We start from the raw sequence: 19,707 nt of genomic DNA, 5'->3' as shown, positions 1-19,707 counted from the left end.
AATCTCTGTTCCTTAATGTGCTTCCTGTGGTATCCTGACTCAGTTGTGTTCCTTTAATGTAACCTTCATTTCTGGGGGGAAAAAAATTTTTTTTCTGTTTCCTAAATTCTACCAATTTCTGTTTCACTTTAGGGACAGCTCTTCCCTGAATTCTTACATTTCTTAGCTGCATTTGCTTCATTAGATTTTTAAAATTTACATTGGAATGTCAGTGTATTATTTTCAACTGCTTTATGGGAACATTTTCTTGTGAGTTTTCTCCGGGGAAACTCTGGGTAAGTTTTGCTGTCTTTCTTATTTTTAATTACAGTGTCTTGGTACAAATGCTGTGCTTACATCTTTCTGTTTATTCATATTTGAAATGGTTGGTTTTTTCTAGACCAAGTACCAGCAGGAGGATGAAGGGGAAAGAACCTGTCAGGGTTTCTTACCTCCCTTCTCTGTGGCTACAATGAATTGTCTGCTTAAAAGTGTAGACATGGTTCCTCTCTGGGATGAGGCCCTGTTCAGAAGTTCTGTGCCAGCTGAGCACCCTTGATTGCTTCATGTGCTCCATTAAGTGACAAAACTCTTGTCTTCAAGGAGATCCCCTAACTTGCTTTCTGAAAGACATCTCCTCTGGATCTTTTAGGCACTTAACACATCTTCCCTCCCTGCCTCTTCCAGTACTCACATACTAGTTCAGTCCTTCTGACAGCTGGCTCCACTCACGGTTTGGCTCTCAGACTGAATATTTGCAAGTGATTTCTGAGGTCTGCCACTACTGGCCCCCTCCTCACTCCCTGTCCTTCCCCCACAAAACTCAGTTGGCCTCCCATCCAGTACCACACTTCTTCTCAATGTGTCAAGTTTTCTCTGTGTCTCTGGCTTCACTTAAGATACTGTTTGTGGGAGTTGGTGGTCATAGGTTTTCCTTATTGCTCCCTGTGGTTTCCAGGAGAAGGGTAAAGATCCAGGTACCAGACTACTAACCTTTCTGCCAGAATCAGAAGCCCAAAGGAATCTTTCATAGATGTAGATCTGATCATGACTCTTCCCTTCTTGAAAGTCTTTGCTTCAGATTATATTTAGGATGTAATCTAAAATCTCTGGAAAAGACCATGATGCTGGGAAAGATTGAGGGCAGGAGGAAAAGGGGGCAACAGGATGAGATTGTTGGATGGCGTCATTGACTAAGTGGACATGAGTTTGAACAAACGTGGGAGATGGTTACAAACAGGGAAGCCTGGCATGCAGCAGTCCATGGGGTCACAAAGAGTCTGACACAACTGAGAAACTGAAAAACAACGACCAAAATCTTTAATACAGCCTGCAGTTGTCTTCTAAAGTAGTCTGTGTTTACCCAACTTCACTACAAGCCACTTTATATATCAGAATCCCATCAGGATACAGAGACCACCACTAAAATTTGAAAAGGGAAATTTTAGTGTAAACAGTGAAAAATGGTTAACCCCTAGAAGGAGTGCAAAAATTGCAAGTGAAAAAAAAAAAAAGATACTACTTCTGAGCAGAGTGGACAGTGCTAAGGGTTTAGGAGAGCACTTGAAGTTTCTGACCTCTTCAAAGTGGGCTTAATTATTGATTATCGCAGGAACCTGCAGCCTGGTAAGAAACATGCCAGAAGGTGTGGGCCAGACCTGTTCCTTAGAAGCTGCCTACCATTGGCCAGAGTTGATCTTCAGAAATGGTCCACCAGGTGAGGGAGCTAGGGTTGCCAGATTTAGCAAGTGAAAGCACAGTCCCAAATATTACATGAAACAAACTAAAAGTTATATGATGTTTAACTGGAATCCACGTTTAACTGGGTGTCCTGTATTTTATCTGTCAGCCTTTGAGGGTATTACAGGCTGGTGCACCCAAAGCTGCCATAGAAGCAGCTGCAAGTGAGGAAAAGTGTAGCCTGAGGGTGCAGCAGGGGCAGGTCCAGAGAACCACTGAGGGGAGCACCCCTGGGTCTTCTGTACACCGATCCATTGGATTGCACACTGAATACAAAGATTGAACCAGAACCCATAAGGAACATTCCTTCCTGTCATTGCCTTGCATGTTCCTCTAGGTCCCTCTGTTGGCAGAGCCTAATAGTGAGCCAGCTGGCACAGGTGAAATGCTTTACAAAGCAAGGCATAGCAGAGTGGATTGGGGATCAGAACTCCCATTGCAGAACCCTGCCATGTGAATGCCTTTTATCTGTCTGCTGTTTGTCTTCAGCTCTCCACTTAAATGTCTCTTCCTCTAAAACTTCTTCCTTTCTCTACCCACAATCTAAATCAGGAGCCTCTCACGTCATCTTATAGTTTCCCTTTAGAACATCTGTCATAATTTTAAATTATGTATTTATGCGATTATATCTTTAAAACCTGTGTTCCCCATTAAAAGTTGGTGACTGTTTTCTTCAGTGCTGTATAGATACCCTGTAGGTAGTAAATCATTTAATTAATTTAATTATCTCAATTTCATTTTAAACAAATGGCTCTCTGCTGTGTGCTGATAAAATACTGGGCATGAGGTAATAAGAGCTAAAACTAAAGGACCACACCAGGGCCAATTCTATGAGATCTACCTTCCAAAATGTGGGGTGTAGGCACGTAAGACATTCAGGTAGAAATATCCAGTAGACAATGTTGTAGAATTTGGAAGGGAGATCCAGACTGGAGTAGAGATGGGAGTCATCAGCATTTAGGTGGTAGTTCAACCCAAGGAGTGGCAGTCACCCAGAGAGACAGTAGAGTGAGAAGAGGCCTGAGGACAGAACTCTTAGGTCTATCTGTATGGAAGGGGGCAGAGACAGCTAAGCTTGCAAAGGAGAATGAGGAAGAGCTGCCTGACAGGGGAGAAATACTGAAGGCCAATAATGTTGCAGAGATCAGGAAGGAAACCACTCAAGGAAATAGTAGTCAAGGGTGAAGCGTGGCAGAGGGGAAAAATGTTCACTGGATTTAGCAATAAAGAAGTATCTGGTGACTTTAAAAACTAACACTTTCAGTGAAACAGTAGGAACAAAATGTGGATGCAGTAGGTTAGGGAGTGGGAGGTGGAGATGTTCAGTGCAGACTGCCTTCCTGATTCAGTGGGCTGTAGAGAAAAGGAAGCAGAGAGGAAGGAGCAGATAGATTTAAGAAAGCAATAATTTTTTTAACATCTCAAGACAATAAATTATGAATAAATCACAAAGGTAAGTAAATGATCACCAAAAACAAAACCTCTACTGTTCACCCATTTGGAAATACACAACAAAAAAATACCTCTGTTTTATATAAAAAAACTGGAACAGCAGTTCAAGAAGGTGTTTGTGTGCATGTGTGTACTATTTCTCTAGGATACTTAGAATTGAGAGATTGATTAAAGAATTTAAAGTGTAAAAATTGTATGATACATATTGTCAAATTGCCCTCTTAAAAGTTGTATCATTTTACACTCCAACCAAAAATGTCTGAAAGCACCCATTTGCCTGGCTTTTACCAATGCTGATTGTTATTAAGCTTTCATTTTTGCCAATCTGAGACATGTAAAATGATCTCTTCTATTTCCCTGATTGCAAGTAAAGTTAGTGATTTTTTTCCCATGGTAATTGGTTGTTTGTGTTTCTTTTCTGTGACTTTTCTGTTTATGTCCTTTGTCCGTTTGACCTCCAAGGACTTTTAGACATAGTGATTGCAAATTGAATAATAAATAACTACTGAAGCCCATGCACCTAGAGCCTGTGCTCCACTACAAGAGAAGCCACCGCAATGAGAAGCCTGTGCGCTACAATTAGAAGCCCCCACTCACCACAACTAGAGAAATGCCCTTGGAGCAACGAGACCCAGTATAGCCAAAAAATATATATATATATTTTTAAAGAAATATGATCATAGTATCTTATGTTAAGTGACAGAAGCAAGTTGCAGATAAAAGATAACATTTATCTTTGAAAGTAATAGAGGAAGTTTTGGAAACAATATTTTTGAACTAGACATCTTTCTTAACTAAGTATAATTAGAGTGAAAGCTAGGCTCATGCAAATGGAGAAACTAGAAACATTCTTAAGGTCAGGAAGACAAGGTTATCTACTATTACCTTATTAATTAAGTATTTCCAGGACTTACCTGGTTGTCCAGTGGTTAAGAATCCACCTTCTAATGCAGGAGACACAGGTTTGATCCCTGATCAGGGAACTAAGATCCCACATGCCTAGGGGCAACTAAACCCACACTCTGCAACTGCTGAGTCCATCCACTCTAGAGCCTGTGCTCCCCAAGAGAAGCCTACACGCTGCAATGAAGACCCAGGAGAGCCAAAGAAAGAAAAATAAAAATCCCAAACCTATGACAATTAGAAAAATACTATAAAAACAATGAGAGAATTAAGTGGGTAAAAAAATATTAGCATACTGAAATAAAGAAGGCCCTTATTTGTATAAAGCCCTTATTTGAAGAAGGAATTGAAGAACCCAGCATGCCTGGCTTGGAAGAAAGAAACCTCTTTTAGAATGAGGTTGTTTGAAACATAATGTGTATCAGCTGGAAAACCCACAGCTCTCTTAGGATGCATTTGGGCAATTCCATTGGAAAAAAATTTTAAACACTCTCTCTTTACAACAGAGTCTCTTCATTGTGACACTATTAACATTTTGGTCCAGATAATTCTTTGTTGTAAGGGATGTCCTGTGCATTGGAGGATCTTCAACACCTATGGCATCTACTAGATGTGTAAGCAGTGCTCCCAGCTGAGAACAACTGTTTTGTGTAACCACTTGGCACTAATATAATCATAAACACAACCAGACGTTGAAACCCCACTGTATTAATAGGTGATCATTTAGATGATCCAGGATATACTTAAAAAAATTTTTTTTTGGCTGCACGGGCTGTTCATTGTATAGTGTGGACTTTGTCTAGTTGTGGTTTGTGGGCTTCTTTCTTGTGGTGCATGGGCTCTAGGGCGTGTGGGTTCAGTAGTTGCAGTGCAGGGGCTTAGTCCCTCCATATGTGGGATCTTAGTTTCCTAATTAGAGATTTAACCCACCTCCCCTGTATATTGGAAGGCAGATTCTTAGCCACTGGACAGCCAGGGAAGTCCCGATCCAGGATATTCTGATGATCATTTTAAAACTTGAAATGGAAAGACAAAATTGGAAAAATTTCATGGAAAAGGAAAAATGTGCCCTTCTCCCTCTTACCTCCAGATTAGGAAACAACATATCAAATCTTAATCACGGAAGGGACCTCTTCTCTTATTAATAGTTAAGAAGACTAAGGTTCTGCCAGCTAAAGAATGCCACTCACCATCTGGCTCTGTAAGGATTAAGTTATTAGCCACTGCAGTCACTGACCTTCAACACACCTTGAAGGGAGTTCAGGGTGGAGATCAGAAACAAGGCACTCTGCTCTGGAAAAATTGGGAGAATAGGACTTCATATGGATATTTTCAGATTTTATGAACCTAGTTTCCTGCATCTTTCCATACTTAGCAAAACACTAAAATCATTAACTAATATACCTGTGCTTTGTCACCAGAAGCACCCCTCTACCAACGTGTGCTTGATGCACATACCCCTTCTCCAAAATCATACATGTGCTAACCTCCTCCGCTAACCTCTTCACATCACTTCCTCAGAGCTGAGAGACTATCTCATTGACTACAGTCCTCAGTAAGTCCCTGAATATAACAAACACAACTCTCACCTTTTTATTTATTCATATTATTTCATTTGACAGTTCTCAGGTGACCAGTCCACAGTGCAACGATTAATAAGTAGCAGGATGAAGGCTAAAGGTGCAGGAAATCTCATTTCGGGGTTTTCCAGTACATACAAGCCTCACCCTTAACACATTTGTACTCAGCAGCTATTGTCAACAAAGAGTATGTAGATTTATTCTGCAATTCCATGGACCAAAACTAGGTCATGCCGGAACTCAATTAACTCAATTCCAACCCCTTCTAAGGGAAAACGTTCAAGTAATACGTCAGAGTATAATTAAGGGAGAAAAGATAACTTGATACAAACACACAAGTGATAGAAACAGCGAATACTTTGGTGGACAACACTCCCTTGACAAAACACTAAATCGCAGCCGACGTTGCTAAAAATATATAAAATCTAAGACTTGCATCAATGACGGATGGAATTCTACTCAGAAACAGGACTCACTCAGGCCTAATCTAGCCATGACCAGCCCTAGAATTGTCTGTGCCTTTCAGTACCAGCAGAGTTGTCCAGAGCACTCTTGCCATAGCAAAAAAAAAAAAAAACTTAAGTGGTACAATCGCCTGGTAGGAGCAGATTCCACCACCTGATTCCGCAGCCGTTGTCCGCTGCCTCTAGGACGAGTAAACTACAACTCCCGTCAGACAACGCGAACTGAGGCGGGGCGGCTCTGACCAATAACGACTGTCGTTACAGCGAACAGTTTGGCCGCGTTTGTAAAAGGCCGCGGCAGGCGAAGAGAGAGGAGGTGAGGGCGGTCATCAGCGTGGGAGCCCGGGGCCGCGGGGTGGGGGGCGCAGGGCAGGTAAGGGGACTGTGTTGACCGAAGGCGTGGGCGGCAGTGGGACAGGGGCGTACAGCCGGGAATCCCGGCAGATAGCGTTTCCCAAGAGCAGGGTGCTGGCCGAGTGATGCTTCTACTCGGGCCTACTTAGGACCGGAAGTGAGCGGTCGCACGGGGAGGATGCCGGGAAATAGGTTCCCGGGTGATGCGTCTGGGGGCGGGCTGCGTCCTGGAAGCCAGGTGGAAGGTGCGGGACCCGCTGGCCGGGTGACAGGGGATCTTGAGCTTTCTCCGGTGTTCCGAGGCAGCGCAGGGCAAACGGAAGCAGCCTGGACCTGAAGTTGAGAGTTCTGCCTTGAGTCTTGCCCCTTCCTCTCTTTTCTGGTTTGACAAAGAATCCAGCAGATTCCAAACTCACCTTAGATTATCTAGAGGCTGGCCGAGGAACAGGAATCAAATCCCTGCTTTCTCTGAGCCACTGGTAAAATAATACCTGTTTCAAAGGATCGTGGTGAGCATTACATGACTAAATGTATGGAAAGGGCTTACTTGTACTCAATAAATATTAGCAAGTTTTATGTTTTATTCATGGTGCTCGTTCACTTACTGTGCTTCACAAGAGTTAAACAGCGTTCAGCGACCTGAATATAGCTCGACAGCCAAATGGCACGTGGCTGAAAGCCCTCCACCACAGGGAGTGTTAATGGGGTAGCTCTTCCAGCCCCAGTCCCTCTACACCATCCGAGGAGGCTGTTCAGAAAACTTGCCCAGAAAAGGAGACCCTTAAGGCAGAACTCAAATACAGATTCTTTATGAATCTGCATTCCTTCTCAGGTGGGACTCAGCCAAAACTCAAATTCGGACTTAAACCCAAGATCCCTGACTTAGGAGGAAATGGGAACTCACTATATTGATCTTTTAATTGAAACCGTTCAACTAGTGTCAGGACTTAGTGAAGCTCAGAGAGTTAAGTGTGAGGCAAAGTGGCGGGTAAAGAATGAGTTTATTAGCATAGGAGGCTTTTGAGAGATACAAGCAAGCCAGCAAGGGAGCACAACCCTGAGAACTGTTCAATAGGGCTGCATTTTTATAATCAAAGGAGAAGTGGGGAAGAGAGAAGACCACCTTCCCCCATTCTTGGACCTGCATCAGGGCTTACGTCATTAGTTCCTCCTTTGACCCTCTCTGGCCTAATTGGAACTGTCCTGGTGCTAATTAAGACATTTGTATATTAGCAAAAGGCTAGTAAATTATACTAAAATATAGTGGGATTTCTAAACTTAACTAATTATCCTACTCTATCTGTGTCATTTACAAATTGTGTTACTTGTTCATGTATGCTTTCTGTAAGAAGTAATACTCGTGCTCAGTTGCTAAGTTGTGTCTGACTCTGTGACCCCTTGGACTGTAGCCTGCCAGGCTCTTCTGTTTATGGGGTTTTCCAGGCAGGAATACTGAGTGAGTTGCCATTTCCTCCTCCAGGGGATCTTCCTGACCCAGGGATCAAACCCTCATCTCCTGCATCTCTTATATTGGCAGGCGGATTCTTTACCATTGAGCCATCTGGGAATCCTAAATGATACTAGTACAAGTTTAAAATTCAGTCTTACAAAACAGTGAAATGTGCATATCCCTCCCTCTTTCCATTTCCCAAAACAGTGAAATGTGCATATCCCTCCCTCTTTCCATTTCCCAAGTCCCCCGTCACTTCTTTTGAGGCAATATGTTATATAGGTGTGTGTCTTCCCTGTTTCCTTTTTTCTCTTTTAAACCAGGAGTATCACATTAAACACGAAGTTTTATACCTTTTTTTTTTTTACTCCACAGTGTATCTTGATATTTGTTCCTTATCAATACATATAGATCTGATACTTTTTAATGGCTCTGTAGTAGCATATTTTATAGTTACACTATGATTTATTTAGTTAGCTCTTAGACTGCTTCTGTTCTCGTGCAGTTTTGGACAACCTTGCATGGACTACCCCTGTGCATGTTTCATGTTCATGTGAGACTTGAACTCATGGAATCTTAAAAGTGGAATTGTTATGTCAAAGTGTGTTTTAAGTTTCATTTACATCCCTTTGAAGACGATATTGCAGTTTACACTCCTACCAACAATGCAGAGTGTGTTTCTCCACATCCTCCTGTGATAACATTTTTGTCACTTTGCAGAAGTCCTGTTTTAATTTGCTTCTTGCTTATTGCAAGGGTGAGTTTTGGACATTTAAAACTTTTTTTTTTTTTTTTTTAATCCCCTGGTGGTCTGGTGGTTAGGATACTGTTCTGCCACTTCTGAGTGGCAGATTCAATCCTTGGTTGGGGAACTAAGATCTCACAAGCCACACCACCAGAAAAAAAATTTTCTTTCCTTTTTTTTAACAAGTTGTCTTTCCACGCCCTTTACTCATTTTTCTAGTGGGATTGCTTCTTTTTTATTGATTTGTAAAAACTCCAGTGTTCTCCAACACCACTCTTGAGAGTCCCTTGGACTGCAAGGAGATCCAACCAGTCCCTTCTGAAGGAGATCAGCCCTGGGATTTCTTTGGAAGGAATGATGCTAAAGCTGAAACTCCAGTACTTTGGCCACCTCGTGCGAAGAGTTGACTCATTGGAAAAGACTCTGATGCTGGGAGGGATTGGGGGCAGGAGGAGAAGGGGACGACAGAGGATGAGATGGCTGGATGGCATCACTGACTCGATGGACGTGAGTCTGAGTGAACTCCGGGAGTTGGTGAGGGACAGGGAGGCCTGGCGTGCTGCGATTCATGGGGTCGCAAAGAGTCGACACGACTGAGCGACTGATCTGATCTGATCTGATTTGCATTTCAAATATTTATTTTTCCCCATTAAATATAATTTTTACTTTATCTTGGAATATAGTTGATTTACAGTACTGTGTTAGTTTCAGGTGCACAGCAAAGTGATTCTGTACACACATGTATATACATACATATATCCACTCTTTTTCAGATTCTTGTCCCATCCAGGTAATTAGAGAGTATTGAGTAGAGTTCCCTGCGCTATACAGTAGGTCCTTGTTGATTTTCAATTTATCCTTTTGTTTTTAGTGGCAGATTTATTGAAATATAAATCATATAACATAAAATTCACCCTTTTAAAATGTTAAATTTGGTGATTTTAGTATATTCACAGAGTAATGCAACCTTCCTTCACCCCATAAAGAAACGTCACACTTATTAGCAGTCACTTGTAATCCCTCCCATTCCCCTCAGACCTTAGCAGCCACTCATCTGTCTCTATACATTTGTTGATTCTGGATATTTCGTTTAAATGGAATCATACAATGTACGGCTTCTTATGTCTGGTTTCTTGTCATGTAGCATAGTATATCAAGGTTCATTCATCCATACCATACCATGTATCAGAACTTCATTCCCTTTTATAGCCAAATAATATTCCATTGTATGGATATATCACATTTTGTTTACCCATTCATCAGTTGATGGACATTTGGATTGATTCTACTTTATGGCTTTTATGAATACTACTACAATGAGCATTATGTACAAAACCACCAATTTTCTAAAGTGGTTGCAGCATTTTATAATACTATCAACAATGTATGAAGGTTCCAATTTTTCTTTATCATTATTATTGTCTGTATTTTTTTAGTCATCTTGGTGAAATGGCATCTCGTTTTGATTTGCATTTCCTTAATGGCATGATTTTGAACATCTTTTCATGTGTTTATTGGCTATTTGTATATCTTCTTGGGAGAAATATCCATTCATATCGTTGGCTCATTTTAAAATTGGGTTATTTGTCTTTTTACTGTTAACTTATAAATGTTTTTATATATTCAGGATACAAGTCCTTTATCATATATATTACTTGCAAACATGATCTCCCATTCTGTGGGTTATCTTTTTACTTTCTTAATGCATCCTTTGAAGCACAGTTGTTTTTGATTTTGATTAAGATCAATTTTTCTGTTTTTTTGTCACTCAGGCTTTTGGTGTCATATCTAAGATACCATTTCCTATTCCAAGGTCACAAAGATACATGCCTGTATTTCTTCCTAAGAGTTTTATAGTTTTAGCTCTTACATTTATGTCTACGATCCACTTTGGGTTAATTTTTATATACAGTGTGAAACAGGGATCCAAACTTCATTCCTTTGCAGGTGGCTATGTATTGTTCCAGCACCATTTGTTGGTGGGACTGTCCTTTATCCACTAATGGATCTTGGCATCCTTGTTGAACATCAACTGACCATAAATGAGAGAGTTTACTTTTGAATTCTCAATACTATTTCATTGGTTTCTATATCTATCTGTATGTCTATTGTCACATTGTCATTTCCCCCCCAATTTTATTGAGATGTAATTGACATATAACATTGTGTAAGTTTAAAGTGTAACACACTTACATTGCAAAATGATTACCACTATAGCATTACCTAATGCTTCCATCACTTCACATAATTACCATTTCTTTTTTAAAAATCATTTATTCTTTTTGGAATAAAGATTTTAAAGCACTGTATCTTCATTGCTGCACCCAGGCTTTCTCTGGTTGCAGTGAGCAGGGGCTACTCTCTAGCTGTGCTGTGTGGGCTACTCATTCTGGTGGCTTGTCTTCTTGCAAAGCAAGGGCTTTAGGGTGCACAGCCTGTGGCTCACAGGCTCTAGAATATAGGCTCAATAGTTGTGGCACACCGGCTTAGTTGCCCCACAGTGTGTGAAATCTTCTGGACTAGGGTTCCCTGTGTTGCAAGTGGATTCTTAACCACTGTAACTATGCTCTACATTAGATTCCCAGAACTTATTCGTCTTACAACTGAAAGTTTGTACCCTTTCACTAACATCTCCTGGTTTCTCCAATGCCCTAGGCCCCTGGCAACTACCATTCCATTCTGCTTCTGTGAGTTTAGTCTTTTTAGGTTCTACATGTAAGTGATGTAATACAGTATTTGTTCCTTCTCTATCCACATTGTCTTAATTTGCTGTGTAGTAAATTTTGAAATCAGGAGTGAGAGTCCTTCTACTTTCTTTCTCAAGCTTTTCTGGCTCTTCCAGATCCCTTGCATTTCCATATGAATTTTAGGATCATTTTGTCAATTTCTGCAGAAAAAGGCATCTAGGATTTTGATAGGAATACATTACATTGGATCTGTAGATCAGTTTGAAGAGTAGTGCCATCTTAATAAGATCAACTCTTCTGGTTCACGAACATGAAAAGATGCCTTTCCATTTTCTAGGTCTTTAACTTCTTTCAGTTATGTTTTGTAGTTTTCACTGTACAAGTCTTCCACTGCTTTGGTTGCTTAGTTTGTTTTCATCTTTGAACTTAGTCTAAGGTACTTTTTTCCATAAAGAAAAATACCATTTTCATGGAATCAAATGAGTCATAATTTTAAACTGGGTCAAATATTTAAATAGTTATTTCCCCAAAGAGATAGACATATGACTAAATAAGCATGTGAAATGTGACCAACATCATTATTCACTAGGGAAATGCAGTAAAAACCATGGTGAGGTACCACTTCACACCCATTATAATCTAATGGCCATAACCAAGGAGACAATAACACATGTTGGCCAGGAAATGGAGAAAGTTTGTGAGAATGTATAATGGTGCTGGTGTAATGTAAAATGGCACAGTCACTTTGGAAAACATTTTGGCAGTTTCTTAAAACGTTACACTTAAACTTACCCCGAAGTGTTAGTTGCTCAGTCGTGTCCAACTCTTTGTGACCCCACAAACTGTAGCCCGCCAGGCTTCTCTGTCCATGGGATTCTCCAGGCAAGAATACTGGAATGGATTGCCATTCCCTTCTCCAGAGGAACTTCCTGACCAAGGGATCAAACCCTGTTTTTTTGCACTGCACTCAGATTCTTTACCATTTGAGCTACAGGGAAGTCTGACTACTCCTATTTATCAGTGTTGTTTTTTTAACTTCTTTATTGAGGTAAATGTAAAATTACCCTACCACTCAGTAATTCTAATTCTCGGTTTCTACCCAAGAGTAATGAAGACTATTGTCTACATAAAGACTTACATGTTAATGTGCTCGACAGTATTGTTCATGATAACCCTGAAGTGGAAACCATCCAAGTATGTATAAGGATCAATGGATAAACAAAATGATATAGCCATACAGTGGAATGCCATTCAGCAGTGTAAAGGAATGAAGTACTGATTCATGCTACAAGATGGTAGAACCTTGAAAACATGATGTTGAGTGAAAGAAGCCAGACATAAAAGGCCTCATATTGTATGATTCCATCTATATGAAGTGTCCAGGAAAGGTAAATCTATAGAGATGGAAAGTAGGTTAGTGATTACCTAAGGGTGGGTGTGGTGATTGACTCCAGAAGGCAAGAGGGCTCTTTTATGGGGTGGTAGAAGTGTTCTAAAACTTAATTGTCGTGATGGATACCCAACTCTATAAACAATAAATATTATTGAATTTTACACTTAAAATGGGTTTATGTTATGGTGTGTAAAACATACCCCAATCAGTTCAGTTCAGTTCAGTCGCTCAGTCGTGTCTGACTCTTTGCAACCCCATGAATCGCAGCACGCCAGGCCTCCCTGTCCATCACCAACTCCCGGAGTTCACCCAGACTCACGCCCATCGAGTCAGTGATGCCATCCAGCCATCTCATCCTCTGTCGTCCCCTTCTCCTCCTGCCCCCAATCCCTCCCAGCATCAGAGTCTTTTCCAATGAGTCAACTCTTCGCATGAGGTGGCCAAAGTACCGGAGTTTCAGCTTTAGCATCATTCCTTCCAAAGAAATCCCAGGGCTGATCTCCTTCAGAAGGGACTGGTTGGATCTCCTTGCAGGCCAAGGGACTCTCAAGAGTCTTCTACAACACCACAGTTCAAAAGCATTAATTCTTCGGTGCTCAGCCTTCTTCACAGTCCAACTCTCACATCCATACATGACCACAGGAAAAACCATAGCCTTGACTAGATGGACCTTTGTTGGCAAAGTAATGTCTCTGCTTTTGAATATGCTATCTAGGTTGGTCATAACTTTCCTTCCAAGGAGTAAGTGTCTTTTAATTTCATGGCTGCAATCACCATCTGCAGTGATTTTGGAGCCCCAAAAAATTAAGTCTGACACTGTTTCCACTGTTTCCCCATCTATTTCCCCGTGAAATGATGGGACCAGACGCCATGATCTTCGTTTTCTGAATGTTGAGCTTTAAGCCAACTTTTTCACTCTCCACTTTCACTTTCATCAAGAGGCTTTTTAGTTCCTCTTCACTTTCTGCCATAAGGGTGGTGTCATCTGCATATCTGAGGTTATTGATATTTCTCCTGGCAATCTTGATTCCAGCTTGTGCTTCTTAAATAGGAAAAATTAATCATTTCTAGATTTAATGTTTACTATTTTCTGGACTCTGGGTTTTGTGTCATGTAGGCCATCTTCAATCTGACATCCTTAAAAAATATTTTAAGAAAAAATTCCCTCCTCTTTTTGTTCTAGTGTATTGATGGTTCCATTTTTTGTGTGTGTTTGAATGTTTTATCTGCTTGGAATGTATTTGAGAACAGAAAGTGAGATAGGATGAATAAGACAATAATAACATTTTTAGAAGTCAAATTTCTGTCTCCCAATAAAATTTTATTCTGTACCCAATAAATTAAGAAAACTAGAAACAATGTTCAGAATCTTTTCTACTGAAATACTTGCACCTATATACTAAAGTCATTGTTTAAGATGTTAATTGCAACATTGTCTAGAACTAAAACTCACTGATAGAGATGGTTCAACTGTGGTAAAATATTAAGAATGCAAACTTGAGGACACTGAGTATAATGTAACTCAATTTTTCTAAAACCAAAACCCCACATTTGTACATATATATATTTATTTATTCATAAACACAGAAAATAGTCTGATGGATATATGCCAGCCTGTTAACTGTATTTACTCTTGAAAAGTGAGGATTTGTGGGGTGGAAGGGCAAGTGGGGATAGTGAAAGTAGAGCATAAAAGGGTCATTAGTCCTTTAGTCTGCTTTTGCAAGATCATAGAATTTATTTATATACAAAATAAACTATAACTGGCAAATAGTTCCTCCTTTAATAAGCAAAGTTGTTCTGTTTTTTCACTTTAATAATAATATGAAATCATCATCAGTGAATTTTAAAATTGATTTATATATAAAGCAATCTGAAGCTCAGAATTTAAAAGATTTGGTCATAGAGATAATCAGCTTTGGGTTCTCGTTCCTAAGAACCCACGTTTGACTGATTGAGAATACCTACCAAAAAAATGTATTGACCTCAGAAGGAAATGCTGTGTAAACAGGCTAATGTCTCTAGGTGTTTTTAAAGGGGTGATTTTGCCCCCCAAGAGGACATTTAGCAATATCTGGAGACATTTTTGTTTTTTTATAACTTGGGGAGGGCACGTTGACTGCTGCTGGGATCTAGTGGTGGAGACCCGGGATGCCACTAAACATCCTGTGACACACAGGATAGCCCCCCATAATAGTTGTTCAGTTGCTCAGTTGCATCTGACTCTTTGTGACCACCATGAACTGCAGCATGCCAGGCTTCCCTTTCCTTCCTTATCTCCCGGAATTTGCTTAAACTCATGTCCATTGAGTCGGTGATGCCACCCAACCATCTCATCCTCTGTCATCCCCTTCTCCTCCTGCTCTGTCTTTGCCAGCATCAGGGTTTTTTCCAATGAATCAGTCAGCTCTTCACATCACGTGGCCAAAGTATTGGAGCTTCAGCTTCAGTATCAGTCCTTCCAATGAGTATTCAGGGTTGATTTCCTTTAGGATTGACTGATTTGATCTCCTTGCTGTCCAAGGGACTCTCGAGAGTCTTCTCCTGCATCACAGTTAGAAAGCATCAATTCTTAGGCACTCAGCCTTCTTTCTGGTCCAATTCTCACATCTGTACATGATGGAAAGACTATAGTTTTGACTATATGGACCTTTGTCGACAAAATAATGTCTCTACTTTTCAATATGCTGTCTAGGTTGGTCATAGCTTTTCTTCTGAGGAGCAAGCGTCTTTTAATTACATGGCTTCACTCACCATCTGCAGTGATTTTGGAGCCCAAGAAAATAAAAATCTGTCAGTTGTTTCCATTGTTTCCCCATCTATTTGCCATGAAGTGATGAGACCAGATGCCATGATCTTCGTTTTTTGAATGTTGAGTTTTAAGCCAGCTTTTTCACTCTCCTCTATCACTTTCATCAAGAGGCTCTTTAGTTCCTCTTTGCTTTCTGCCATAATGGTGGTGTCATCTGCATATCTGAGGTTACTGATATTTCTCCCAGCGGTCTTGATTCCAGCTTGTGCTTCATCCAGCCCAGCATTTCGTATGATGTACTCTCCATATAAGTTAAATAAGCAGGGGACAACCTTGATGTACTCCTTTCCCAATTTTGAACCAGTCTGTTTTTCCAGGTCCAGTTCTAACTGTTGCTTCTTGACCTGCATACAGGTTTCTCGGATGCAGATAAAGTGGTCTGGTATTCCCATCTCTTTGCGAATTTTCCACAGTTTGTTGTGATCCAGACGGTCAAAGACTTTAGGGTGGTCAATGAAGCAAAAGTAGATGTTTTTCTGGAATTCCTGTGCTTTTTCTATGATCCAGCAGATGTTGGCTATTTGATCTCTGGTTCCTCTGCCTTTTCTAAACCCAGCTTGTACATCTGGAAGTTCTCCATTCACGTACTGTTGAAGCCTAGCTTGAAGGATTTTGAGTATTACCTTGCTAGCATGTGAAATGAATGCAATTGTGCAGTAGTTTGAATGTTCTTTGGCTTTGCCCTTCTTTGGGACTGGAATGAAAACTGACTTTTCCAGTCTTCTGGCCACTGCTGAGTTTTCCAAATTTGCTGGCATATCGAGTGCAGCACTCTAACAGTATCATTTTTTAGGTTTTGAAATACCTCAACTGGAATTCCATCACCTTCACTAGCTTTGTTCTTAGCAGTACTTCCTAAGGCCTACTTGACTTCACACTCTAGGATGTCTGGCTCTAGCTGAGTAATCACACCATTGTGGTTGTCCAGGTCATTAGGACCTTTTTTTGTATAGGTCTGTGTATTCTTGCTACCTCTTCTTAATATCTACAGCTTCTGTTAGGTCCATACTGTTTGTGTCCTTTATTGTGCCCATCTTTGCATGAAATGTTCCCTTTCTCTAGAAGAGATCTCTAGATCTCTTTCCCATTCTGTTGTTTTCCTCTATTTCTTTGCATTGTTCACTTAAGATGGCTTTCTTATCTCTCTTTGGTATTCTTTGGAACTCTGCATTCAGATGGATGTATCTTTCCTTTTCTTCTTTGCCTTTGGTTTGTCTTCTTTTCTCAGCTATTTGAAAGGCCTCTTCAGACAGCCACTTTGCATTTTTGCATTTCTTTTTCTTGGAGATGGTTTTGGTTACCACTTCCTGTGCAGTGTTATGAACCTCCATCCATAATTCTTCAGGCACTCAGTCAGATCTAATCCCTTGAATCTATTTGTCACTTCAACTGTATAATCATTAGGGATTTGATTTAGGTCATAAAGACCTAGTGGTTTTCCCTACTTTCTTCAATTTAAGTCTGAATTTTGCAATAAGGAGTTCATGATATGAGCCACAGTCATCCTGGTCTTGCTTTTGCTGACTGTATAAAACTTCTCTATCTTTGGCCACAAAGAATATAATCAGTCTGATTTTGGTATTGACCATCTGGTGATGTCCATGTGTAGAGTTGTCTTTTGTGTTGTTGGAAGAGTGTGTTTGGTATGACCAGTGCATTCTCTCAGGAAAACTCTGTTAGCCTTTGCCCTGCTTCATGTGTACTCCAAGGCCAAACTTGCCTGTTACTCCAGGTATCTCTTGACTTCCTACTTTTGCATTACATTCCCGTTATGAAAAGGACATCTTTTTTTGGTGTTAGTTCTAGAAGGTCTTGTAGGTCTTCATAGAACTGGTCAACTCCAGCTTCTTTGGCATTAGTGGTTGGGGCATAGACTTGGATTACTGTGATATTGAATGGTTTGCCTTGGAACAAACCGAGATCATTCTGTCATTTTTGAGATTGCACCCAAGTACTGCATTTCAAACTCTCTTGTTGACTATGAGGGCTACTCCATTTCTTCTAAGAGATTCTTGTCCACGATAATAGATATAATGGTCACCTGAATTAAATTCACCCATTCCCATCCATTTTAGTTCAGATTCCTAAAATGTCGATATTCCCTCTTGCCATCTCCTGTTTGACCACATCCAATTTACCTTGATTCATGGACCTAACATTCCAGATTCCTATGCCATGTTGTTCTTTACAGCATCGGACTTTACTCCAATACCAAATACATCTACATCTGGGTGTCGTTTCCACTTCAGCTCAACCTCTTCATTCCTTCTGGAGCTATTTATCTGCTCTTCTCCAGTAGCACATTGAACACCTACAGACCTGGGGGCTTCATCTTCCAGCATTACATCTTTTTGCCTTTCATACTGCTCATGGCAGCATACTTCTCAAGGCAAGAATGCTGAAGTGGTTTGGTATTCCCTTCTCCAGTGGACCACGTTTTGTCAGAACTCTCCACCATGACCCATCTGTCTTGAGTGGCCCTACACAGCATGGCTCATGGTTTCATTAAGTTACACAAAGCTGTGATCCATGTGATCAGTTTGGTTAGTTTTCTGTGATTGTGGTTTTCATTCTGTCTGCCTTCGGATGGATGAGGATAAGAGGCTTGTGCAAGCTTCCTGATAGGAAGGACTGGCTGTGGGGAAAATAGTCTTGCTCTGGTGGGTAAAGCCATGCCCAGTAAGTCTTTAATCTAAATTTCTGCTGATGGGTGGGGCCGTGCTCCCTCCCTGTAGTATCCAGCCCTAAATGTCTGTGGTGCCAAGGTGGAGGAACCCTACTATCAATCATATATCACAAAACTTCATTCACTCAGCAGATATTACATGGGGGATTAGTTCTTAGCACCAAAATGTAGGCATTCCTAGATTTTTCTTATTTGTACTTTTCAATTGGTTAATCAGTGGACTAGAGAAGATGTGAAGGGAGAGTCTTTTATCAGGACCGTTCTTTGGGAACTTCCCTGGTGATCCTTAACTCCTGGCGGTCCAGTAGTTAAGAATTCACCTGCTGATGGAGGGGATATCGGTTAGATCCCTGGTCTGGGAAGACTTCACATGCTGCAGGGAAAGTAAACAAGTAAGCCCATGCATTGCAACTCGAGAAAGCCCTCACACAGCAACACTCAGCACACCTGGGAAAAAAAAAAAAGACTGTTCTTTGGGGTCAGAGAGCAAAAGCAAATCTCACACCTTACTTCAAAATCATAAGCAGATTTACCTTTTTAAAAAGCATTAAAAATATTCAACTTTAGTTAATAATATGCATGCTGCTGATACCTGCAGCTTACTTTGAAATGCATCAAAATATGAAAGGGATTGATAGATGAAGAAAGGGATATGTAATAAACAAATATAGTAAAAGGTTAATTTTAGAATCTAGTGGGTGGGTATATGAAGGTTGACTGTATAATTCTGTTTTTTTATATGTTTGAAAATGTTCATAATGTTGGGGGAAAATCAGAAACAGAGATTCACATTCTTTTTAGCAGACACTGGGTTAGTGGCAACCACACTGCTGATTTTGATAGGTGGCCTCAGGCAAGTTACTTAACTTTTTGATTTTCATCTGAAAAGCCATTGTTGTTTGGCTCAAATATGGTGACACTAATACGGTGAGGTTCAAATGAAATAATGAGCATAAAAGCATGTTGAAAAGCATAAAGTGCTCTAAAAAGGCAGTGCATTACTCTTAGGAAGGCTGAGTGTTCGACTATTTACATACCTGGCTCTAGGTGTTTTTGAAAGCTCCCTGTGTAGTGACATTAGCACTGTTTTACCTTCTTGTGATTGGAAGTATAAAACAACCATGATAATTTCTATCAAATATTTCTCAAATATTTGTGAAAGACTTTTCTTTTCTAAAAGGAAAGAATCACTCTCTGTATAACTTTAATAGTTTTTTCCTGTTTTACTTACAGGCTGCCATGGTCTCCACTTAGGGCAGTGGGAATCTTTGACTATGGAACACTGGGCATGAGCCTTGCCATTGGCTGGCCGAGAAGGAGGAGGCAGAATGTCTCCATTGTTACACCACAGAGTTCAAACTTCAGAAGACTTGAGTTAAACAGTGTTTTTTACTCTGCAAATTGTTGCATCTTCATTTGTCCTCTATGATCATCACAAACTAATGAAACATTTTTTAGGTCT

General features: G+C 40.4%; 1 protein-coding gene across 5 annotated transcripts in view; it reads left to right on the top strand.

The window, feature by feature from the left end:
- The window catches only part of TIA1 (TIA1 cytotoxic granule associated RNA binding protein), a 55,259-nt gene extending 35,585 nt beyond the window's left edge, over window positions 1-19,674 (top strand). For 2 of the 5 annotated variants that reach the window (XM_070798924.1, XM_070798923.1), the window contains one exon: window positions 19,479-19,674. In XM_070798924.1, coding sequence (XP_070655025.1) covers window positions 19,479-19,674 — 196 coding nt within the window. Of the gene's footprint in view, window positions 1-132; window positions 3,569-19,478 lie in introns of those variants that run through there. The other 3 variants (XR_011569330.1, XR_011569329.1, XM_070798927.1) reach the window with 3 other exon arrangements.
- Window positions 19,675-19,707: the final 33 nt, after the last annotated feature.

Source organism: Bos indicus, chromosome 11 (genome assembly GCF_029378745.1).
Source record: "Bos indicus isolate NIAB-ARS_2022 breed Sahiwal x Tharparkar chromosome 11, NIAB-ARS_B.indTharparkar_mat_pri_1.0, whole genome shotgun sequence".
NCBI classification, from domain to species: domain Eukaryota; kingdom Metazoa; phylum Chordata; class Mammalia; order Artiodactyla; family Bovidae; genus Bos; species Bos indicus.
This window is presented reverse-complemented; position numbering and strand designations above follow the sequence as displayed.